A 26,598-nucleotide genomic window follows, 5' to 3' on the forward strand; every position below is an offset into this window, starting at 1 on the left:
TTATAACTTCTGACAATATTTTTAATTCAACAAATAGAGGTCATTATTGGACTACAAATGTCACAGAACTTTGAAGTCTGTGGTGGTATAAAAAATAAATTAGAAATTATCGTTGGTATTGAGGTTAACTGGTAAAATATTGGATGGGGACCATATACTGTATAAAAACAGGGTGGGGACTTATTATTATTATTATTGAATAACAAGTAATTTGCTAGGGGGACATAAATTATTACACAAAAACATCTACAATTTGAATAGCTTTGTGTTTAGGATGTCTAATAGTTAGTTGGTTAGGGTCAGAGCCGTTGAAAAACATATTTAACGGCTCTGGTTAGGATTAGCTGGTTAAGGCGTGTTCCAAGGCCACGCCTCTTTTCCAACATCCGGGACTTTAGCGTGAATCTGGAAAAAATACCTCAGACTTTCAGGAACGACTGTTAACCAACAGCGTCTGGCGCCATTTCCCGCCATTCACGATCTTTTGTAAAATAAATTAAACTGATGCTAGCGGTGGTATGCTGCTTTTAAGCGTCTGGTGAATTAATGTGAGCCGTTTTCAGGAGAGCTTGAGGTGACGGACAGTGTCAGTTTGTGGCTGTCACGCAGGCACGCGCGCTCTCGCTCAAACGGAGGCGCGCACGTGACACGCGCTCACTCTCTCTAGTCCGCGGGAACGCGCCCGCGTCCAAGTCAGAAGTGACCCGAGTCTCGAGCGAAACAGTGACGAACAGAAACGGTAAGAAACCGGCATTTACGGGAACCGACTGTCATGAAAGTCCAGGGAGGTCACTACAATCTAATGTGTGAATTAACGGCAAGAGACTTGAGTGACATTTACTCACTTTATGTCTTTGAGGACAAGCTAGCAAGCTAACCGCTAACTAGAGTCACAAATACATTGAATTTTCCTTAGCACATTTATAATTCATAATAATTACATACATTTAGCTTTATGTGTTTCATACTTATTCTGTTTAAAACTGAAGCGCGCTGGTTATATATTTGTTTTCAGGCAAATAGGTGCTTTAAGTTAACGTTAGTCTGTCACCCAGCTGAATGAGTGCTGGTTTATATTTAGCCCTTAAGCAGAAATATCAATATAAATATAGATTTTCATTTAACTTATAGGTTTATTTACATTGAAATGTAATTTTGAGATCCTGGCACATTCAACAAGGGTTTATATATAATAAGACAAGCATAATATCGTACGCACAATCCTTTGTAAAACTACTCATTTGTTTATTGAAATAATTTGCTTGTTAAATGTCGTTGTGTAAATTATTTTTCTGACTAAAGAGCATGTAAGAACAGATGAGGTGGCTTCATTTAAAGAATCAAACTATTTAGTCCTCCGTGCCTGTGATATTTCTCTGCTTTGTCACTTTATATGATGAGGTTCGGTTGTGTGTCTGGTGTTAATCAGCTCTGAGTCCAGACACACATGACTAAAGCCTCTATTTGTGGGTGCGTGACATAGTGTGAGAGGCCAGGTCAATCTAACCTACATTTGAAATGTTTTATGAAATAACGCTAAGATGCAGAGTAAACTCAAATAGACCTGCATAGGAAGGAAAGGTGTCAATGCAATTTCCTCTGCTGCGTTCTGTTAGATTGCTTTATGTTTCAACAAACGAGTCATTAAAGTTATATTTTACACAAATCTTTGTGAGAAGAGACCATAAACATCTCATTCAGTGTTTTCTGCATGCACAGTGAAGTTGCTGCTGACATGGGGACGCCAGGATCAGGACGAAAACGGGCCCCAATTAAAGACCGCTTCTCAGCTGAGGATGAGGCACTGAGCAGCATCGCCAGAGAGGTAAGAGCTGTTCACCTGAAACCCGTTTCTCACTCATGTCCTCTTGTGGCTGGTGGTTTCCTGTAACCACAATAAAGGAAGCATTCACCTAGAAACTCACCCTGATGTTGTTGTTACAAACAAAAAACATCTTAATTATGCATTTAATGCATATATACAACACAAGCATACAGTGATTTTGGACTGTTAAGCAATTCAAAAGACAAAGAAGTCATACTTCATGGAAAAAAGACTGAAATTCACTCATTGTTTGCCCTTCACTGTAGCTTACAAAATTTCATTTGCAGTTCCACATGCATTTTTGGTTACATGACACAAGAAGCAGTGGCTTTTGCTGCCTTTGGTGAAGTTGGGACATGAATATGGGACAATACAAAGCAACATGACCCAGCCCAATTAATCTGCATGCAAATTAGCAAACTTTTGCATGTTTTTGCATAGACTTTTTATTTAATGTTTTATTATTTTATTTTTTTATTAAGTTTCACAAGCCTTATGTAAACAAAACTCTGGACATCACAGAAAGCTGATAACTTTCAGTTCAGTATGTGAGTCAAATGTTGATTCTGTAACCGGTCTAAGTGGATTGATTCCGTATATTTGTGTAGCAGTGTTTTCCCATCATTGTGTGCATTCTATCAAAGACATTGAAGAGTACTTAAGGTGTTGTAAGTGATTTGCTTTTTTTGAAATACCACACACAAAATGTCCCAAATAGTTGACAGATATTACAGGAATTCGTGTACCTGTCTCTGTGATAGCCTTAGGCTCTGTAAACAGCAAAGAAGACTCAGTGTAGCGGCCAGCACCTTGTAATCAGAAACATTTTCCATCTGTCAATCATTGTTCCTGTTTGGTTTTGCTGACGTTAAAGTTGCTGGCATGTCTTTGAAAGGCGTGTTGTTATTTATCTCAAATGGGGAATTTGATGTTCAAATTCTTTTGTTTTATTATCAAAGCTCTGTAGTTTTCATTGTGGTGCAAAACTTAATGTAATACAAATGCAAAACAATGATGATTGAGATGTTCAAATAAACACTTCTCAAAAAGGCTGCTGTGTTATATTTCATACTTGCATTCAGCATGATTTTTATTAAAAAATAATGTAGATATAATTAAGTTGCTTCAATCCAGAAAGTGTTTATCTTGTAATGTTGCTAACAAAATAAGTTATCTTTACGTTTACCTTTTAAAAATCATTAAAGATTTCAAGCAGCAAAATGACATGCAAGTGGACAATTTTAGAATTATTCTAAAATGATTTTTAGTTTGCTAAAAGGTATGACACCAAGTCAAAACAACCAGAAGGTGTGTAGATGATGCCACATTTTGACAATGTTGGTAATTTGGAGGCCTTAGATTCAATCTCAAAATATGAAACCAGTAGGCTTCTCATGGGGTTAAAGGTGAATGTCTGGGATCAATCTCTGCATCTAAGTTCCTGATAGTTTAGCCTCTTCCATTATCATTGTTTGGTCAGTCCCTCATAGCATCTGTTGTGAATGGAAATATGCTGATGTTCAGGTTCTGCCAGTCCGACTGGCAGCTGATGAAAGTTTGACTCACAGTTGAGCAGGGAGCCCAGTATGGAAACTCTGACTGCTATCAGTGCTGAGCTTAGGGACTCTTCAAGTTGAAATTAAATCATATGACCCAAATTTATAATTGCAGAGCCCCCATGTGACCAAATGGGATGACTTTGTCACTAAGCCAGATATAAAATCATAAGTGAGAGAATTTGGTGTCTGCCTCTTTTTCGTTTGTTATGTATGCCATGTTCATTTTTAGCTCTTCATTATATTGTTGGTCAGTCCCTCATAGCTCTGTTGTGATGTAAATATGCTGATGTTCAGGTTCTGCCAGTCCGAGCTGCAGCTGATGAAGTTTGACTCACAGATTGAGCAGGGAGCAGCCAGTATGGACTTGTCTTAGATTTTTCAGCAGCACACATGTGTGAGCCCATCACTCTTGCAAGCAGAAAACTCTGACTGCTATCAGTGCTGAGCTTAGGGACTCTTCAAGTTGAAATTAAATCATATGACCCAAATTTATAATTGCAGAGCCCCCATGTGACCAAATGGGATGACTTTGTCACTAAGCCAGATATAAAATCATAAGTGAGAGAATTTGGTGTCTGCCTTCTTTTTCGTTGTTATGTATGCCATGTTCATGACATAACCATAACATATGCATTTCTTGTTGCTATGATACATCTTTAGCTAAACCACAGCTTTGTCAGCATGTTAATTATAGTACTGGCACATAATATGTTAAAACAAAAAACACTAGATAAACTAGGCAACCTCACTTATCAGTTAGTCAGCTTTTTTTCTTTTCATTTCTATTGTTTGCTTTTCTTTTCTTTTTCGGCAATTTCCTCATTTAAAAGGCACCATGTAATAAAATGGACAAAACCCCTTTTTAAATAATTTATCTGTGCACATAATTATATTTTTAAAGTATGTAAATATATAAAATAAGTTCCCCTTCCCTTCACATCAACTTGGAAAGATGATTGCAATTTCTATTTTGTATTGACTTTAAAACAGGGATTTGATATAAATACCAGGACTTTTATGCTACAGTTTAGTAAGGGAAGGAAAAAGAAGGGTAGGTTTCTGATACACAATTTCTTTCCTTGTCAACTGTTTGTTCAGTCTGTAACATGAAGGAAATGAAAGGCAGTCGTTTCCTTCTGATATTGTCAGTGAAAAAGCAAATGAATATGGACCATATAAGGATGATTTTAAAGAGGAAACTGAGAAATCTAAAGCTACAGGGTGTGAGTTGAACTGCAGAAGTGAAACTGCAGCCAGATTGAGGATGTTTGTTAAATATCTAAATATTTAAAGATGATTTATTTGCGCACTGAGAGAAGTTTGGCATCTTGTCCTGTGCACTGCTGGAGGTCATGTACTTCTCAGTCAAACTTTTATGGAGTTAAGAGAAGCTGAATTTCTTACTGGTTCATTGCATTATGACGCAAGCTAGATCTACTGTATCTAGAAGTGCAGGATTCGCCCCACCCATGCAGTCCAAAGATTATGAGTCAGTCTACCTACAACACTCATCAAACTTTGCTTGTTTCGTTGAACCTGCCTTTGGATCCACCCATTTTGTGCCTGCTGTGGAGGAAACTCCCTAATGGTTAAAAGAAATCTCTGTTAACCGAAAGCATGCCGTTTGATTTGTCTGTGCATGGTCAGGGTTACTGGGGGTGAATTTGAGCCATGCAACCCCCTGTTGAGGTCACTTATGTTACTGCCCAGTCTTGTCACTTTCAGAGGGTAGTGTTTTGCATGGTCCATTAGCCTAGGTCAACGTACTGTAGTACTTTTTTTTTTTGCCAAATGTAATATTCAAAGTGCACACCTTATGCAATGCAAAAATACTCGTACAGGAAATATTTTTGTTAATCTATTTATTAATTGTTTAATTTGTACTATTGCATTTGTGGTAATTCAAGGAACACTACACTTTTTTTTTTTTTGCGATTTTTCTAGGCAGATAATGCTAGGAACTATACTCTAATTCCAGCGTAATAATCAAGGAACTTTGCAGAAGTACCATGCGTGCAGCAGGCACAGTGATATTACACTGCGTCTGAAAATAGTCCACGGCTAGTTTGTGTAGTTGCAGCAAAGTTCCTTGATTTATTACGCCAGAATGAGAGCATAGTTTCTAGCCATATCGTCCTAGAAAATCGAAACATTTAATTTTCCGTCGGTCTTATTTCGCTATGTAACTACAGAAGAGTCAAGTTTTAAATGGGAAACTATTGAAACTCTTTGGTCATTTTTGAGCGAGATGCTAACGGTCTAATCCGATTCAATGATCTATAAGCTAAACTAAAATTGCCACCACCAGACCCGGGGATCGGCTGAATGGATTCAAAAATTTTAAAACTCAACTGTTTATCTCTAGGGGAGTTGGAAATGGAGCCTATTTTCAAAAATAGTGGAGTGTTCCTTTAAGGCCATAGTCCATTGGATCAGTTCAGCGTTAGGCTGAATATAATGTTGCTATTGCACTAAAGCACATACACCACCTCACATTGTTTACTAGAGATGGGCACATGCTGGTTGACATATTCTACTAAAATGAAGGCTTTGTTGAAAAATAGTAACTATGTAAAGTGACTTGTATTTTTAGTGGCCTAACTTATCAGCCATAAGACAGTCAACTTAAATATAATCAGAGTTCACTGAAAGTATCATAACATATAGTTCAGTAAGTCAAATGTTGATTCTGTAAGCAGCCTCAATGGATTCAGTGAGTTTATTCAGTGAAGGATTTGTCACACTGATTCAAACTGACAACTTGTGATTCTTTTTGAATGTATTGAAACATTCATGTTTGCATTGAAAGATCTGGTTCATAAGTCTATTGTTCGTGAATCAGACTACATTGGTTGTGCATTGATTTGCCTGCAATCCACAAAGACAACCCAGAAGAACAGCAGGTTTTCTTGACTTTATTTTAAAGTGAAGAATTTATCATATTCAAGTGATGTAAAAACCGTACTTCACCCCCCATTTAATGGCAAGGAAGCTATACTAGTATCGGAAATATCACCAGACAGGAAAATGGCGACTAGGGATCCCACAAGTACTGGCACTTCACTACCAAGTCGGTGCTGAAAATAAAAAAAAATGTGATGATACCAGCGTCTCTGTAATACTGGTACCCCGAGTATATTCTGTACCCACAGCTGCGTTCAGTCACTTCCGTGTTAGTCTAAGCGCAGTGCTCCAGACTGTAGCCGAATATATAATAGTGTCTGTAAATATTAAACTGCAAAATACTATTTAGCTCGCTGTTTTGTAGTCTCTGCCGTGTGTCATGATATGAGGACACAAACGCATAAACCGTCACTTCATGAGAATTTACCATTTAATTTGAGAAAACTGTCATATCATAAACACAGACACTCAAAGATCTTCATGGCAACCCATCAAAATAAAAATTCGGTTTAACGTGAGTAAATTGACAATATATTAAGCTACTGTTGTAGCCTGTAGTAGATTTAGCGATGTCTCTATGTAGTAATAATAATACATCTCTATTAATAATAATAATTATGCCTAGACATTTGCTTGTTTTTTACTTTTGTTGTAAAGAGATTATCTGATTAATATATCATTTTTTATATTCCTAGACTTATTGTTGCATTTTTTTATACATTTATATTGTAAAACTAAAATACCTTTTTTAGTTTGCAGTGTTAGATTTTTGGCTGCATTTGAAGTTCTTTTTTTTGCTTAAGAAAATAAATAATATTACTGTCAAATTCATGTCAGATGTAAATACTGTAATAAATACAGTAGCTCACCATGTATTTGTTCATGTTTTATTAAAGGATAAGTCTGAAGCACACCATAAAATAATTCTAGCAATTTACACAGGGCTAGAAGTATATACAGATACACACCCAGGTATCGGATCAGTACTCTGTATCGGCCGATACCCTGAGCCCAGGTATCGGAATCGGTATCGGGTAAAAACACTAGTTTGAACTGTAGAGTCTTATAAAAGCTTGTATGGTTAAAGTAGGTGTTAAATGACAAGCTGACTGCTCTTTGCATAATGAACCAGTGCAGATATAGACACTTTGCATTTTATTGTCACCTGCAGTAATACAGTTGCAAACATTTCCATATGGACTATGATAAGCTTATTGTGTAGTCACGCTGTGTCATCTCATTGGTCTGTTCGCCTATGGAGCACCAGTTCTGCAGAATACAGAAAGACTGTCTCTCTAATAAATGCTGTGTTGGAGGTTGTGAAGTAAGTGTGTCTCCCCCCGCTCAGATTTCCTGTTGCAGTCTCATGACGGAGGCTCTGCTGGTCTATAGATAGAGCTGGAGACAGTGGTCTCAGTTGAGCTGCTCTGGTGAGCGAGTCAAACTGTCAGACAGCTCAACAGGTGCTGAACATAAGAATCACACACACACACAGAGCCCACCCGCTCTAACCTCACCATGTGTAAAGATTTCCTGTAAGCCTTGTTTAAATGTTTGCTGTCAGGCTGCATACTTTGTAAAGTCACTGTCCCATCTGTCAAGGCATATTTGTATTGAAGTGTAACGCAATTAATTATGTTGGGTATTAGGAAATGCAAGCAGGTCATATTGCATGCATGTCACATGAGGAATGGGATAGTTAGAAATTGTCCAGCATTTGTTTGTTTGGTGTGTGTGTGTTAATCTTAAATTAGACACTGCTGCTGAATCGCATTTATAGTTTTTTCATCCAGTTAGATGTGAATTAGACCACCCCCATTGCTTCAGCCACAACCCCTCTCTTACCAAACCCGCCCTCTAAAAACATGTCAGCCAACCTGATGTCAGAAAATGCACACCCAAAGATTTTTAAAGAATCTGAAAAGTGTGGGATGCTCTATTGCAAAGCCCAGTTTTGTCACAGAGACAGGTGTGGTTTCCCAGGACACCCTTTTCATTGTTTTGTGTCAGGACTCTTGAATGCCTTCTTTCAAGCCGTTAAATGTTTTCTTAAACAGTCCAGTGAAGTTTAAGAGGGATGCCCTCCCAGCCATGGTTTCTCACTTCTTATATCATGTCCACCCATGTATTATGAAGATGTTGCTTTCCCAACCATGGTCGCATGGAAAATATGACTGTTCCCCTCTTTTTTTTCTTATGGGTGTTTTTGGGCATTTATTTATAGGACTCTAGCAAAACAGGAAAGTTGAGGGTGAAAGAGGACCAATGGAATTGAGACATGACTCAGGTTTGAATATGGGTCCCGTGCGCCAGCTGCTCTTATATATATCATCAGCATCTACGCTATCCACAGCTCTGACGTCTATTCATGTTATGATTGCTGACTTTTGAACCATTAGTGTAAAATGCCAGTAACAGTGGAGAAAGCAGCGACAATACACTTCTATTTCATTCCAGTTCTGTATTTTAAGTATATACACTACTGAGGGTTGGCAATTTTATTGGAAAGTTTAAAAGAACAGCACTTTTTGAAATCTTTTGTAACATTATGTCTTTACTCACACTTTTGATAAATTTAATGCGTATATTTATTGATGATTCTTGGCTCATTTTGAGTTTACCAAAATAACCTGCAGTGTTTTAGTGAATGAGTGAAAAGTCGGTTATGTAAGGCGGTGAGTTATCTGAGCAATTCATAAAGGACATATGCAGAATAATGACTACTTATAAAAAATTGCAGGTCCAAGATACCATTAAGCATCCAGACAGAGTGCTTTTTGTTCGGATTGTTTGATGCAACAGCTATTAAGATACATTTCTATTTCCTCTCTTGTGCAGGCAGAAGCCAGACTTGCTGCAAAGAGAGCAGCTCGTGCCGAGGCTCGGGACATCCGGATGAGAGAATTGGAGCGGCAACAGAAAGAGGTGAGTCCTAAAGAGCAGATGGGATGAGAAGTTGTTCCAATGTGTTTCTCAAGGTCTTCACACCTCTTTCCTCTGCCTTTGCCCAAATCCAGAACCACATGTTTATTATACTTGTTTCAGTCAGGTATGTTCTACATTGATCCTCTGTTCCAAAACCTAGTGAACTACCTGGATAGGCAGCATTGTAAGGCATTATAGGCAAACTTTCAACATGACGTTTGTTCCAAAAACTTAGCAGCATAATTGATGCAAGGTTGCATATATCCTTAAAGGGGGGGTGAAATGCTCGTTTTCACTCAATATCCTTTTAATCTTGAGTACCTATAGAGTAACTTTGTCCATGTTTAGCATGGGAATCCAACTCTTTAACAGTGTAAAAAACTCAGTATGCATGAAATAGCATTTCACCCCCCCTTTAATGGAGAAAGAAAATCCCATAATGCTTTGCAAAATGATAATGCAAAACACTATTGAGTCTCCCATATTATGATGAGCGCTGTAAGTATGACGCATGGATTCCTGCATATTTAGTTCCAAATCCATCATGTATGAGGTTCGATTTCAGTTAGGATGCTGTCTATGTGGCATTTAATGGCAAGGAAGCTAACTAGGTTTTGGAACATCTCTGGATTTCATTCAGAATATGCCTGATCTTCTACAGACCATTCCTCTTTTGTTGCAGTAAAGCAGAAGGATTGTTTAAAAGTGGCGTTTTTCATAATGTGCTTGTCTGTTTTAAGCATTTTTGTTGAGAAGACAAAGTATGACTGCTTTTACAAGTAGTTCCAGGTTCACAACCCAGATTTAGCTAGCTGACTAACTAAGCTCTTAAGTGGAAACAGGCCTTTGACAATACAGTATGTTTTCAATGGTTGAAGCCACATGTGAATGATTCCTCTATCGATGTCAGCTGTATCTGTCGGTACTTGTGCATTTTCAGATGTTGTTTTACACCGGTTTGAAAAATATGTTTGCATACTGAAGTACATACTTTCAGTATGAGTAATTGCGTGTTAATGGGATTGTTCATCAGTATGTTTGTTTTCTTTTTTGTCTGTAATACATTCACCATAAAAAGTACCAAACAATCCACTGTCACATTGAATTGCAATAGAAATCTTTGTGTTTGTCTTGTGGCTGTCTTTCTCTCACAGCTGTCTTACCATCAGCACTCCTCCTCTAGCAGGAAATGGGGGCAAATCCACCAATGGATGGTATGGGAAGGATTAGGCCAGTTTGGACATGCATGTACTTTTGACTTTTTACTAATAAAGAGCTTTCAGATGGGAGTGTGCTTACTGTATTCTCATACACTCAGTTGTTTCGATGTGGCTTTCAAGCATGTTTTTAATAATACTTTTGCTTTTTTGGGTTTATAAAAGAACCCTTGTGGTACTGTTGTTGTCTTTAAAAATAGTATTTTGTTAGGACAGCATTGGATTCATTTTTTCGGGAGAGTGTTTGCACATGATCTATTTGCTTTGGTGTTTGTGTGTTTTTATATATCACACTGGTAACCCCATAAAATTGATCTCAGCATTTTAATTTTGTCAGTCTAAAATGAGTCTCTATGTGCCTCTATGTGGCCTTTTCTTAATGGGGTGGTTGAAATGTTTCTGATTTCTTTGCAGTGATATGGTGCCAATACTAAATTATATTGTGAATATCACACGTATTTTTTTATTTTATTAAATATGTTTTTATAGCAAATTTGTTAATTATTTTTTTAAACCCTGCACAACATTTTTTTATGTTAGTGTTCATTGTATTTTAAACTTTATTTTCTAGTGTATTTTTATATTACATCAAATAATAGAATAACATTTTGCAAAGCATGCACTGATTTATTTTCTATGTATGTACTGTTTAACTACTCGCATCAGTAACAGCAAATAGGTAAATATTAAGATACCAGTTCTGTCAAACGATTAATTGCAATTAATCACATTCAAAATAAAAGTTTTTGTTTGCATAATATATTTTAGGGGTGCACCAATCAAGAAATGACTAGCTGTGTAAATCCACGTTCATTATCAGCATTTATTTGCGCAGCTAGTCAGTTAACAACGGCTCTGTGTAGTAACAGCTGCTCTATGTGAAATCATGCACCTGATGGAATTAACCGCTGATTAGAGAACCGCTTTACTGACGAGATGCGCATTAATGTCTTGATCGGTGCACCCCTAATATAGTTGTATGTTCAGTCTATTATGTATGTATAAATACACACACATACAGTATATATTTAGAAAATATTTACTTTACAAACAATTTCTATTATAAATAAATATATTAAATATATGAACAGCAAATTTTTCTGAAATATATACGTGCGCCGTGTATTTATGTATACATGATAAATATACAGTACACATACATATATTATGTAAACAAAAACGTATATTTTGGATGCAATTTTTCGCGATTAATCATTTGACAGCACTATAAGATACATGTAGAATTTTATCTATATTGCCCAGGCCCTGTTGTCATGTTTCTGCTGCTAAGTTTGAATGCTTGCCTTGAAATTTGAAGTATGTTAAGAGTTTGTTTAGGACTGCTGGTGAAGACTAACACTAACACAGCCTAAAACACGCAGCTGCTTTTGTTTAAATTCTATCTTCCTTATTCTGTTCATCTCAGGCTGATACAGAAAAGGCCCGTCATGGTCATCATTCCAGTAGCCATAGTCGAAGGGTCTGTATCTCCTGATGTTTCTGTCTTGTTCTTTTTCCTTTCTTTTTTATTATCTTATTTCTTTTTTTCTCCTAATTTCTCATTAACAGGGATTAAATGATGATACAGCATCGGTCCGAAGTGTTGGAAGTTACAGGGTGTGTCATACTGAACTTTATGAAAGTGCATTCAGACTTTATTCAGTTGTGTAGGGTAAAACTATTTATGCAAATTCCAGCAATCAAATCATCATATTTTATTGATCCAGTAATCACAAACTGGAAAGATTTAAAAGCTTGTTTAGAAAGGTAGATTTCCAATAGCATGTAAAGTGCTATTTTTATGCTATTGGAATATGCGAATGAATGTTTTCCTATTGGACTTCTGCTTTTAAAGTCAAGTTCAGCATCTTTACGAGATTTGAGCAGTTCTCATCGCTCCAGTCGGGAGAGTTCTTCCCGAAAAAGAGACTTGGTGGTACGTCACTGTGTGTGTGTGTGTGTGTGTGTGTGTTTTCCATTTGATGTTGTAGTAAGTGTATTTTGGCAACATCGTTTTCTCTTGTGTGACTGTCATGACTCTCTAAATTAGACTGCTGCATTATACTAACATTGTTTGTCTGTGTAACACGTACTTTAGCTTATATAATACTGAAATGATCTAGTTCTAGTTTTTTTTGGCGATCACAGTGCAGCTAAGGAATAATATTCTGAGAGCCACATTTGATTTTCATGTAGGTTACTTCAAGGTTGATGTGCATGAACATTACAGGCAGGCTTTGTGCTATTGATGACTGGCACCGTTGAGTGGTTTTCTATAAATGAAGCATAACCGCACTGACTCAGTGACTGACTCAGTGACTGAGCGGAGCGCACTAACACAAAGGGGTCTTTGATATGAACTGACGTAGCTCTTCCTTATTAGCGCACATGGCATGTCTGCAGCATGGATTACTTCATGTTATACAGTATATCCAGCATAGATTGTGATGGTTGTGCTGTTTTCTCTGCAGTCTGGCATCTCCAGTAGTTCCTCTTTGAAGAACTCCCACTCCACTGTATGTATCTGTGACAGTTTACAGTGTATTCTCCTTTGAGTGTCAGAAGTTCTGCATTTAAGTATTTTATATTGTTCCAGTTTGACATTTTATAAGTGCAGACATGCACGGGCCCGTTATTCTTACCAGTATTGTACTATGAAAGCATAGCTTTATATATCTGTGACAAGATTAATTTGGCTACACAATTAAGCAAAATAAAACTTGTGATGTGGCTAAGGTGCTAAGGTTGATTTCATTAAATATATGAGCTCCATGTTTCAGAGTAAAGCAGTGCACTGTGTTCCTTTACACACAGGCAGCTCATATTCCAGTGTTTTCAGTGTCTCAGAGCAACTCAGGCTACAGGAAATGATGCTCTAGACAGGCTCACAAACTACATGAATGTTATATGTTTGGGACACTTATAACATGCATTTGGGAGCGGAAAATTCCAAAAACGTTTAACCAAAATTGTTAATGAGAAGTGCCCATAAACAGGCTCTGATCAACAAAAGAGAAGCTGCATGGAATCCTCTGTGGCTTTCCTTCAAAATAAAATGCAATCTCTTTGGTTTAATGTTTGAAAATAAAGAAAATGTGACAGCCACAAATATAAGTACTGCAGTTTTACATTTGTAACATCTAATACAAAAAAAAAAAATTTATAGGGAAAATTAACATTTCTTATTTTTTATATTTTAACCTATAGTAATAATAATAATTAAACAGCCCAACAAATAATTACATTTTAAATCACAACTTTTATCCAAAAAATTGCAATTAGATTTCCCCCTTGAATTATGGACTGGTTCCAAAAGTGCTAAGTTATTACCATTAGTAAGAGAAAGCTTTTCACATTTGTGATCTTCTCTTCCAGAGCTCTGTATATAATGATCTTCACAAAAAAAACGTTGGCAGTAGCTCCAAAAAGGACCTTCTGGTCAGTACTGATCAATATCCTAAACTCAAAAGCTGCTTCATTCTTGATGCATCATCATGAACATGTTCTTCCTGGTTTAGAGCATGTTATTTCAGATTTGTGACTGATTCATATCCGATGTTTTCATTTCCCATGGCTTTACACCATTCCCTTAGACTGGATTGTATCATGACCAAAGAAACTACACCAGCTTAAAGAACTCCAAACCTTCTCCCTCTACTGTCTCTACCTATACACCACGGGTTTGTCTTCTTCCTTTCTGCATGTTTAGTATTCTCACACAGCAAATCTTTGAGGAAAAGTCTCTTAAGTCCTCCTGGAATGTTCTTCCTTGCTAATTCTGTTTTATTATGTATGAAGGTTTTTATTTCAGTATTTGTGGTTCCTTCAGTTTAAAAAGCTAGTCTGGAACGGTCAGTTTGACTCAGTGCAGATATCTGACAGCTGTTGCTTGTTGTTTGACCTTCACAGGCTCCGTCCAGCAGCAGTTCTGCAGGTCTGACGCGCAGCTATAGTGTGGTCAGTCAGATTTTCAGCACATCTGCCATATGATTGGAAGGGATTAATCCCCACTCTGTTTTATAAGCCTCTTTGTCATCTGTTCATTTAAAAAATGTGAGATCTGTGTTCTCAGGCCTCCATATGTGATGACGGTCTGTATGGTTCATATAGTTCCAGACCTGTAAGTGATGCAATAGCATACATAATAAAACAATAATCTTATCATACCCCCGGAGCAGCATTGACTCAGTGGTCAGTGTTATTCCCCCCGCAGCCCTCTGAATGTAGCTGGTATTCCTCTGGTGCCAGTTCCACCCGCAGCAGCCCTGTGGTGAGCATCGCTTGTGTCCAGAGCTGCTGCAGCTGCTCATGCATGTGTGCATTCTGAAATGCCAGTGTGTGCTTATCTGTATGATACACTCAGATAATTCACCTTTTTAAATTAGATGTTTCCATTAGTCTAACTCCACATATTGAACTCTAAGTTTGTAACTCGTGCATTGATTGTTTTACAAACATTAATAATACCTTACATTTTTGGCATGGTAAGTTATAGACCGTGAAGAAGGGGACAAGGGGAGAAGGGGACAAAGCTATGTTGAAGCATTATGTTTTTAATGCTTTTGAGGCTTTTATGCTGATCAAGGCTGCAATTAATTAATCAAAAATACAGTAAATGTAAACTATTATTACAACTTAAAGTCACTTGTTTATATTTGAATATGTTTGTGTTATTTATTCCTGATCAGGCAATTACCTCGAAAAGAAAGGAAAGAGGAGGGGGGGGGTGGAAGGCAAGGGGAAGACCTAAAAAAATAAGGAAAGGAGACATAAGGAGAGAGCTAAATACATGAATCAATCATAAATTTGTTACCATTAAATCTGTATCAAAATGTTTTAGCACAGCTGCCAACAGGAAGGTCAAGGTCAAGTTTATTTATATAGCCCTTTAAAACAACATAAATGCTGACCTAAATGCTGTACAACATAAGAGACAAAAGCATTCTCATACAATACAATTTAAATACTAATAAAATATATACAAAGATTAATAAAGTTAAATTAATAAAGTTAAAACAAAACATCACCATGCAAAATAAAACTAAATTAAAACTAAAATATTATCAAATTAAGCATATGCCTGAGAAAAAAAAAAAAGTTTTAGGATAAGATTTAGATGAGAAAAAAATATAGACAGTTTAATGTATTCCTGTAATGGCAGGAAAAAGCTTATTTTTTTGGTACCAGGAATCATAATATATTGATTTGCTGCATAAGAAATGTAAATGAAAACAGTTTAAAAAGGTGTGCTCCTTAGACTTTTTTCGTGGAAAACATGTTTTTATTTTGGAAATCGATTGGAAAGTTTGAGAAGCATTTATTTAAAAGAGAAATATTTTGTAGCATTCAAAATTTCTTTACTGTCACTTTTGAGCACTTTAATGCATTTTTGCTAAATAAAAGTATTAATAATAATTTAAAAAAAATCTTACAGACCCCAGACTTTTGAATGATTGTGTGTATAGAGTACCATAATATCAGAGACATGAAGGCGGCTTTTTCTCTCTGTTTTTTTGCTTTTTTTGGTGTGGACTTGTGCCATTAAGCTACTTGGCTTATCATAGGTCATCAACATCTGAGCCAAAAAGTCAACATTGTCAGTGTAGCATGTCCAGATATATGTTAAAACTTATAATTTGTCGTTAAATTCAGTGCATAAACTAAAAGTACCCAAAAAATGGATGCATTGTTGTTGTTTAGATAGGTTGGTTTCTTAAGGTGGGACAGAAATTCTCCCAATGTCTTTATTTTGCATGTGGTGCATTTGTCTAAACATCTTAAGTAGCAATGACATTGTTTGATGACTTGGCACTAATACAAATGGAGTGCTATTGAAAGAGTGACTTTGAAATGGTTGCATGTTCTACTTAACAGTTAGGACAGATGGTTTTTGGTTTTCTTCCCTGTGTAATTTGCATTTATTCTTTTGAATCATCCTCTTTTAAACCTTTCAGTCATCCTCTGATGACGATTCTGGCAGCACTGTATCCCGAGGTCGACGTGGGAGAAGGGATAGTGTGGTGAGCCAGAATAGAAACTGTGACCACATATCCAGTGTTCAGACAATGCAACCGCATATTCTGTTATTAAAACAGTATTATATCATAAAAACTTTTCCACTTCAACTTCTTATTTTCTTTCACTTTCCCATGTTCTCGTCTGTCTGTTTGTAGTTGTCTGATTTCTCTGATATCTCTGAGACGGCTGCTGATTATTTCAGCCGCTCTAATCGCAGAGGCAGTATTGTCTCTGATCTTGATGATCTGAGTATCCCAGACCTGGACAGTGTAAGTCAAGACATGCATGAAGTATTAACCAATGTAACAAGTCGACTAAAGAGCACTGGATGTTTACTTAAAGTAATAGTAGTTCAGTTATTCAAGTTGGTTTATGCTGCATGATTTGATATTGTGTAACAATTGCATTAAAAATGACTCTACTGGACTCTATTTAATGACTGCTTTTTGGAAGGTATATGTATCATTACTGAATAAATGCATCTAACTGTTGTGTGTGTGTCTCTTTTGGTTGGTCAATGTTTGGTTTTACAACTGGGAGTTTTGGTGAAGTCTGGCTGGAGCACTGACTGTGATGGTTTCTGGTTAAATTGAATGAGTTACGTGGCATGATGTGTGCCTAAAACAGGATACAAGAAGTAGCATCATACTAACCGTTTTCTTTGTCTTACTTTAGGATGAAGGCAAAACCCAGGCCAAAAACCAAGTGCATTTTTCTAAATGTAACCAATGAGACTAATGGTGTTTTCTTCTTTTTCAGCTTGATGAGAAATGTGACAAGCAGTTTATAGACCCCTATAGCCGGGTAAGAGGAATAAAAGATAATTTTCCACTTCCCTGTGTTGAGATGTTTGACAAATAATTAAGACCCAAGTTTATGTTTCTCTTATTATTAAGGCTATGTGTATCTCTTATACACGTAGCCACTCCCCTGACTTGGATACATTTACACAGACTGCATAATTGCAGGATATGAATGTTGTTGACCTGCAAATTATAAATGCATAAACTAAAAAAAAAAAAAAAAAAAGTTTATATATATTTAAATGATTTTGGGTAAAAATGGCAGTATATTTTCAATATAAACCTAAAATCACAAGTAGGTGGTGGCAAATCACTGCACGAGTGAGACATTTAGTCAACTGATTCGCTCAAACAGCTGATTGACTCAGTAACAAAACACTGTTTTTTGTTGCTCAGAGATGCAAAACAGTTCTTTGTTCAAAACTATTTGTGTTGAAGAAATAGAACAAAAACAGGAATTTGTGTCTAAAATGTAAGTCAATTAATATTAACGTGTATTGGACTGTTTTATAACATCAATGTCAGATTTGCGATCATATTGATATTTGGAGATAAAACTTTTTGTGTGTTCGTTACTTAATCAGATGATATAAGAGTCATACTGGGGTGTATTTGCACCCTAATTTTGAATTCTGGGGAAATTCTAAATGTATTTTAATAGACTACTGTAAATCATGCAGTGATAGTGGGAACTCCAAATGCTAGCGCAGTAGTCTAACCTTCATCATGTGTGCAGTATCTGAGTGTTTTTGTTTTTTGCAATATACTCGATAATGTAAAAACGCATATTATTATAACAGTAATTACGATATTATCGTAGATGATTTGTTGCACAGCCCTACTGCAAGCTTCCTACTGAATTTATGCAAATAAATTTAACTAACAGGTGTTAAAGTTGTCAAATAATGATTTGATTGGTTGTTGATGGGTGTTCTATGCTCTTGTTTCCTCCAGCCATCCTCTCGATGTACCACCCCGGCGCTCTCTGCAGCTGCCCTGGCATCTCTAGGAGGCAGCAGTTCTAGAAGGGGCAGCGGAGATGCTGGAAGCATTGTTATGGATGCAGAGGCTTCTATCAGCGAGTTAAGGGTAATTATGTTGTTTATTTGCATTGCACAAACTGTAGTACAGACTGCTGAGGTATTTCTTGAAACAAGATGAATCTACCCTACATATTTTGGCTGAGCACAGAGCATCATACTTTTCTACTGAATGCATCCGATCTCAGAGAATCCACTTGTGTTCATTTCACAGTTTTATTTGTGTCAGTTAATGCTTTCGTTTCTTTCCTCTTTATGTTTGAATGACTTTGGGAAGCTCTCTCCTTTTTGTGTTTGTATGAATGTACAATCAGAGGTCACCGCTCTGACCTTCAGTGAATGCCAAACCTTTCCCATGATCTCAACAGGACATCTATGATCTAAAGGACCAGATTCAGGATGTAGAGGGCCGATACATGCAGGGTCTTAAAGAGTTAAAGGTAGAGGGTCCTGAGCTCAACGCATGCCTTTCTTCATCCTCCACTAACACACCAGGCTCTAAGCACTCCTAGTCTGAAAGCATGAGCCTTGCATGAGTCTTTCACTTACTACATTAGCTCTTTACCATCACGTTTAGCCCACAGTCGTGTTGCCTGAAGACGTAATTGCTCTAAAGAGCTGAAGTCACATTAAAGTCTTCTGCCTCACTTCCAGTGGTGTATAAAGTACCTGAAAGTCATACTCAAGTAAAAGTACAGATATCTTACCAGAAAATGACTTTGGTAGAAGTTGAAGTCACAGTTTAGAATATTACTTGAGTAAAAGTCTTAAAGTATGTGATATTTATTGTACTTAAGTATTGAAAGTAAAAGTACAAGTAAATGCAGAATGGAAAAGCGTTATATATATATATATATATATATATATATATATATATATATAATACACACACATACACACACACACACACACACACACACACACACGTTCATACACAGCTTGAGTAGCAAGATTATGTTCAGTTTCAACTATTTCTTCCATTTTATATTTTTGAGTAAGAATAAGAAGCAATTCTTCTGGTACTTAGTGTCTTTCATTCCAACATACGAAAATATTTGTAATCTGCATCTGAAATGTCATGTATTAGCATGTATTAGGGGACATGGATGCATTTAAACTGCAGATACAGATGTATAAATAGGCCTCATGTTTTGATTTTAATACAAAACGTTAAAAACTGATATTTTAATTAATTTTGGTCATGGAAAAAAATGGTTGATTTGTTGAAATTAAAACCGCCAGTAGGTGACAGCAAGTGAATGTGTTATTGAGAGTCAACCGATTCATTCAAACGGCTGATTCATTCAGAAACAAAGCATTTGACTTTGTTAATGAGTGAATCACTGAATCATTTATGCAACCAAGTCATTCAACAAGCTGATTCATTCAATAAGTTAACACCATCCATTGCTCAGAGACGCAAAACAGTGCTGTGATCTGTAATATTATGTCTAAAATGTAAATCATTTATTGCTTTACTGAACTTGCATAAAATTATTATTTAATGTGTTCATGCATCTGCAGAAAAACGGTACTCTTTGGTATAGATTAAGTTAACTAGGTCTACATGAATTTATATAAATATAAAAAAAGCATACAGAAGGATTATTGCCGTCTACAATCTAGAATGCCCGGAATTTTGAGTTTTAATAGACTATTAAATCAATGCGTGTGCACTCTGTGTGGTTGGGGATATTTGGTGGCACATCATTACAACAACACTTACCATGTTATCGCAGACAATACTGTTTTGCACATCCCTGACTCGACTTGAGTGGGAAATCACGCACTTGTTTGCACAAAGCAAAGGTGTTTTTATGAGTCTAACAAGCAAACGCCAGACCACTGATTCGTCAAACCTGCTTTCATGTAGTTTGTGTTCTTTTGACTATTTTGTAGTAAGTAATGAATATACTAAGGGGAAATATATCGGAGTAAAAGTAAACATTTTAATTAGGAAATATAGTGGAGTAAGTAAAGTTGCCTGAGATATAAAAACTCAAGCAAAGTACAGATATTCCCAAAAAATACTAAAGGGTTAGTTCAGCAAAAAATGAAAATTATGTAATTAATGACTCACCCTCATGTCGTTCTAAACCCGTGAGACCCACACATTTTCAATGGAGGGACTGAGAGCTCTCGGACTAAATCTAAAATATCTTCGGAACACAGTTTAAGATATTTTAGATTTAGTCCGAGAGCTCTCAGTCCCTCCATTGAAAATGTGTGTACGGTCTACTGTCCATGTCCAGAAAGGTAAGAAAAACCTCATCAGCTGTGCAAAGGATTTCACTGTTTGTCCAGTTCACATTTGGAAGGTGGAGACCGATACCATTGAGAGACTGTGAAGGAACAGACAAAGGTTAATGTGACATGGATATGGAAGTTCCTTCTTATATCTGATGTCATATATTATTCACTGTTAAAGTCAACATAAAATGCTACAAACAACCTATTTAGGGACTTGATTTTATCTATTGAGAATTGATTTGATTAAAAAGGTTCACTTACTCCTTAAAGGGCACTTTTATGTATATAAAACACTATATTCTTGCACTTCTGGTTAGATGCTAACTGCATTTCATTAGCTCTGTACTTGTACTCTGCATAATGACAATAAAGTTGAATCTAATCTAAAATGACCGATTCATATAGAAAGTTATAATAATATTTCACAATATTACTTTATTTTTGAATGACTAATGCAGCATTGGTTAGCATAATAGCATGAAAAATCTTAATAACCCTAAACCTTTGAACAGTAGTTTATCTGGATGGGATAAGTGATTGGAGGGAAAGAGTCAAAAAGGGAAAGTTATTTCAGAGGCGGAGCAGGTTATCTTTTTAGGAAAAGTTACAAAGAAATGTGGACAGTAAGACCAGGAACATGCATTTAGTAAGTAAATGGGACATTTTGAATTAATGTTGAAATTTCTGTCCAACTTTATATTATTTAGTTGTTTTATACTTGCACCTTTCAGTTTTTACTTGTATTATCACATTTTTGATCTAATCTTCAGTGCGTTGGTCAGTGTGTGCTTTATTTGCCTGTTATTACATTTTGTAACATGTAAAGCTACTCCAGTACTTTTGTGTGAAAGTTTTTCCTCCTTTTGATCAGGATTCTCTGTCAGAAGTGGAGGAGAAGTACAAGAAAGCCATGGTGTCCAACGCCCAGCTGGACAATGAAAAGGCAAACCTCATCTACCAAGTGGACACACTCAAAGACGTCATCGAGGAGATGGAAGAGCAAATGTCAGAGCTGCGCAGGGAAACAGAGGAGAAATCAAAGGTGCTTGTAATAAACTAGCATTTTCTAGAAAATAAAACTGCTTTGATTGATCTGAAAATGATTCATCGGATTAAAAATATCACATTGTATGGTCCAGCTGTCTTATTGCCACAAAATGCACAGTTGATTGTAAATGCCATGTTTATTTCTGATGCACTCATTAGATGTTGGAACCCTGTACACAAGCTTGGCAGATTATGATGTGAATGTGTTTTTCTTTTGATTGACAGGAGTCAGAGCGGCAGAAGCACACATGTTCAGTCCTACAGCACAAACTAGAGGAAATGAAGGAGGGCATTCGTCAGCGAGATGAACTTATCGAGGTAGAGCCAAGAACAGAAATGCTTTATCGACCACAAATTCATTTAAAGCCATTAGAAACAATGTTTTAAAAGCTTTTGCAGAATAATCAGGTTATAGATTATTTGAAAGTCTTGAAGTGAAAGTGTGCTTTATGTTCTTTGTGAAATTGGAAGATTCAGAATTTTTCATTCACTTTCCTTCCGTTGAGATCCTTCTGTTTTCTTCCTTCATATGTTCTGTCTCATCGCCTTCTTGTTGTGTCTATTTTGAATCTGTCCTTTTCTGCTTTAATAAATGCATCCCCAGGAGAACCAGAAAATTCAGCAAAAACTAGATAACCTCACAAGAGAGGCATTTGACCTGCAGGAAACTGTTAACTGGAAGGACAAAAAGATTGCGGTAGGACGGTTTAGGAGATGCTGCTTGGATTGACGGCAGAAAGATGGATTTATTACATCTATTAACATTATTTTTGCCAGGCAGCCTTATACATATGAACAAAATATATATGTAAATAGTCTCTTCATTTTTACAGAGGATTGGTGTGTGGCTAATATAATGTGCATGTAAACATTTTGACATTTAGAGCTTGTTCATAAACACAAGGGGAATATATTTGCATCCATTTTTGTTTGAATGGATTTATATGGGCAATGAATGAAAAAAGTGCTGCCCTCTGCTGGTATCATGAAAATAGATTGCGTCCAGAAGATTCATTGTTTTACTTTGAATATACTCACTGCTGCATGAAAATCCACAAACTGATCAAGATGATTGAAAGAAAAGCACTATACTCATTCCTTCACTTCCTGCACTGCTCATCTGTCAGCATGGTCCATTTTCATCCTGCCATCTGTGACTAAAGCTAGGGCTGGGCAGTATATATTAAGGAGGATATATGTTGGTAAATATTGCTGTTTATTATGTAATGTCAATATCAGTAGTATCATTCTGATTGAAAACTGTTGATAACATGCCTTCGAGAAATTTCAATTCAGTGCATAAAGAAGTGTATATTAGTGATCAACCGATACATCCCCAAGGCCGAAATTGGTCGATATTTGAAATTTTTCAAATACCGGCATCAGCCGCTTTGTGTTTCTGCTTGGCCCGATGTGTTTGAGGTGGGACTTTTATTTTGACGGCGTAATCCGATAGAACGGTTAAACAAAGGAATTAATGTATAGAAAATGTTATTTTTTTAATATTATTAGTAATAACCAATATCAGTCGACCACTTGTATATATCATACATAAATAGCTGGGAAAAAACGGTAAAATGTAATCTATATTGCCCAGCCCTAACTGAAGGCTGAAGTCTGTTCATTGTGTTTTCCGCCTTCTCTACTTTTGTCTACTTGTCTACTTTTCTCTTCACTCCTCTCTCTTTTCCTGCCCTTCGTGTGGCCAGGCCTTAGAGAGACAGAAAGAGTACTTTGATTGCATTAGGAATGAGAGAGATGAGCTCAGGGATGAGCTGGCTGACCTCAAGGGGAAAAGCCGAATGGGAGAGGTACGTCTTTAAGTGCTCCTGCACAGGATGAAAGCTTGACATCAGCACTGTATATCAACAATAAACACATCCTTTCAACGGAAAGTTTTTGGCTTGCTGCCTACATTTGTTTTCTCTGCATTTCACTGGCCATGAAAACACTGCGAACTTTGAGCATGACTTTACAATAGTATAAATCAATTTGAGCTGTTTAATCTGAGCTGATTTATTATTGACTATATTCTGGTCTTTTTGTTTTTCATCATTGAGCCTGTCACAGTACATAATGGGGTGGCCTTCTCTATAGAGGAGACATGCAGTTTTGTCTGAAAGAAGGCATCATAGTGTTTCATGAATTTTATATTTGAATATATTGTGGCCGTCCTGCTCTGACAGAAACACGGGCTGGTCATCATACCAGAGGATACACCCAATGGAGACGTCAGCCACGAGTCCCCTACCTCAGGCATCACTGTGGTCACACAAGAGGCAGCGCAGGTGCTGGAGTCAGCGGGAGACGGACCTTTGGGTGAGTCTCCACATACACTGTCAAGCTTATATATATATTAGTATTAAACAATGGCATAATGCTTGTTTTCGGTGTTCATACCCCAGATGTAAGACTACGAAAGCTTGCAGATGAAAAAGCTGAACTTTTGTCCCAGGTATGATTGTACATGAAGTGAATTCAAATGTATTTTTTGGCATTATTGAATTGAAGTAACACATCCATGCTCTTTTAGATCAGAAAACTGAAGATGCAGCTGGAGGAAGAAAGACAAAAGCACCCAAAGATTGACAGTGTTTACACAGAAGGAGAGCGAATGGAGAACGGCACTGACCTACATTTCATCGAGATGCAGAGTACGACCCGTGACGCATGCTGTGCAAACCCTCATCCTTTACTACCTTTACTACTACCTCATGCTTTAATACTGTCTGTTTTCTGTAGGGGACGCCAACAGACAGATAAGTGAATACAAATTCAAGCTCTCGAAGGCTGAACAGGAAATGGCAACGATGGAACAAAATGTGAGTTTATATTTGGAACAAAAGAAAGTTAATATAAAAGTACGAATAACCTATTTAACAATAGTATACAAAAGTAGTATGAAATGAAACAGAAGTGTTAGAAAAAGAAGGGACAGGATCATTTAGTTTTGTGACAGTTAAAAAAAATGACTTTTTTTCATGTCCATGTTTTTCCACTTTTTTAGTTTAAAAAGAAAAGTCTTTGATCACTGAGGCTGCATTTATTTGATCAAAAATGCAGTAAAACAATTGAAAATAAAGTATTTTTATTTTTCTGTTCGAATGGAAAATGTGATGCATTGTTTTAACAATAGGTTGATGAATAAAATTATTTTTATTGAAATGTAATTTTATGCATAATATTATAAAACAATATTGTCACTTTTGATCAGTTTATTGCATGTTTGTGAGTTTTGTACATTATTTTTGTGCAATTTATATATTTTTTTATTACTGGGACAGATTTAATTTCATTTAATGGTTAATGCTAAAAATAACTGAATATTGGCATAACCTTTTTGTGTGTGTTTGTCTGGCAGGTTAACAGACTTGAAGGACAGGTGTCCAGATATAAAGCTGCATCAGATAATGCAGAAAAGATAGAAGATGAACTGAAAGCAGAGAAAAGAAAACTTCAGAGGGAGGTATGAACCCAAAATCTGCCATTCAAAAATCTCTCACATTCATTATCCCTATAAACATAACCTGATAATTTTTCTCTCTAATTTCTGAGCCAAGGAAAAGTCATGGAAATTGAAAATATCTGTTAATTTTAGAAAATCGTACATGATCCAAGCATGGAAAAGATCAGACTCTTTTGTTTTCCTTTCATAGCTGCGTACAGCCCTGGACAAGATCGAAGAAATGGAAATGACCAACAACCATCTCATAAAGCGGCTGGAGAAGATGAAAGCAAACAGAAATGCTCTCCTGTCCCAGCAGTGAAGAGAGACTCTCCAACACCAAAAACAAATCTGCAGGCCCTTTACCTTGTTTCCTTGCCTCTCATGGTAAAATAGAAATTTACACCCTAATAGGGCAACGCTGTGAGGGAAGAAGCCTCTGAACCTGAGAATATTGTACTTCTGTTGGTTTTGTTGTTTTTAAAAGCTTGGTACGTCATGGTAGCTCGGACTAGGTGCTTTCCCCCCCTCCTCTTTTGTAAGTTGCACAAGTATAAAAATGCTTTTTAAACTCTAAATCGACATGACTGCAGGGCCCTCGACGTCCATGTAAATGCTTACACAGCAATGTGCCTTCACAGGGAGGATGAGGGTTATATGCATTGTAACACTATACAGGAAACGCATATATTTCTACCGGTACAAAAAACCTTAATGTGTTTAATAAAGGGTACGGCCATGAGTTGAACAGTATAGAGAATCAATCATGTCTGCTATGGTTTCAATTAAGTGTTTTTGTTTTGTTTTTCAAGTATTTAAAATATTTCTTGAAAATAAATGTGTAAATGAATGCAGTATGAATGGCCGGGTGATTCATGAATTGTGATTGTTTGCAGGGCACATTGAATTTTGGTAGGATTTGTTGTTTTTGAAGTGCTTTGTCACAATGGACTACATCAATTTTACACTAAATCTAATGATTTTAACTCCTAGTTAAGAGACCGATGTTTCTACTGTGACATTTTGATATGTCAGATTCAAGTCCCAAATGCCACTTGATGCCTTTCACGATGCTGTTGTATTCAGGTTTGGTGCGACTTTTTAATCACACTAGAAACTGATCGTCTGACACTTCATGCACACAGTGATTGTGACTAAAGCAGCTGCAAAATATACTGTAAATAAACTACACAATTTACAAACTGACCTCTCCGAGTAAATATTTGTGGACTTTTTATTAGATGAAGTTTAATTTCTACACCACAGAAATTGGTTACACTTAATTTTGATAGTCCACTTTAGATATTCTGCTAACTTTGCCACTAAATGTCAACTAATTCTTATTGACTTGCAACTACATGTCTACTAACTCTCAGAGTTAGGGTTAGTAGAATTAAGACGACAAATACTTGCAAAGTTTCTCATAGTATGTTGTGGATCCATCTAAATAGTGTTAGAAGCAGACGGTCTTCTAATACTCTAATGACTGCTAGTTGACATGTAGTTACTTACTGTTAGTAAAATGTCTATAGTGAACTATCAAATAAAGTGTTACCCAGATCTAT

At 36.6% G+C, this 26,598-nt stretch overlaps 1 protein-coding gene across 7 annotated transcripts; it reads left to right on the forward strand.

Moving 5' to 3' along the window:
- The first annotated feature begins 396 nt into the window (after positions 1-396).
- On the forward strand, positions 397-26,239 carry lrrfip2 (leucine rich repeat (in FLII) interacting protein 2). Of its 7 annotated transcripts, XM_026257914.1 has the most exons (28): positions 397-739; positions 1,720-1,825; positions 9,127-9,213; positions 10,368-10,427; positions 11,857-11,910; positions 12,000-12,047; positions 12,286-12,366; positions 12,902-12,946; positions 13,806-13,868; positions 14,024-14,110; positions 14,340-14,387; positions 14,503-14,550; positions 14,644-14,700; positions 16,385-16,450; positions 16,604-16,717; positions 17,208-17,252; positions 18,206-18,340; positions 18,660-18,731; positions 21,413-21,583; positions 21,814-21,906; positions 22,193-22,285; positions 23,298-23,399; positions 23,775-23,907; positions 23,994-24,043; positions 24,122-24,242; positions 24,331-24,410; positions 24,950-25,054; positions 25,245-26,239. In XM_026257914.1, exons 2-28 carry the CDS (start codon positions 1,736-1,738, stop codon positions 25,353-25,355), a joined length of 2,259 nt encoding a protein of 752 aa, XP_026113699.1. In that variant the 5' UTR covers positions 397-739; positions 1,720-1,735; the 3' UTR covers positions 25,356-26,239. The 7 variants fall into 7 exon arrangements, with proteins under 7 accessions (XP_026113699.1, XP_026113700.1, XP_026113701.1 ...); XM_026257915.1 differs by lacking the exon at positions 18,660-18,731; XM_026257916.1 differs by lacking the exons at positions 22,193-22,285; positions 23,298-23,399 and having other exon boundaries at positions 400-739.
- The last annotated feature ends 359 nt before the right edge of the window (positions 26,240-26,598 follow it).

The sequence above is a fragment of the Carassius auratus genome, unplaced genomic scaffold (genome assembly GCF_003368295.1).
Source record: "Carassius auratus strain Wakin unplaced genomic scaffold, ASM336829v1 scaf_tig00214573, whole genome shotgun sequence".
NCBI classification, from domain to species: Eukaryota; Metazoa; Chordata; class Actinopteri; order Cypriniformes; family Cyprinidae; genus Carassius; species Carassius auratus.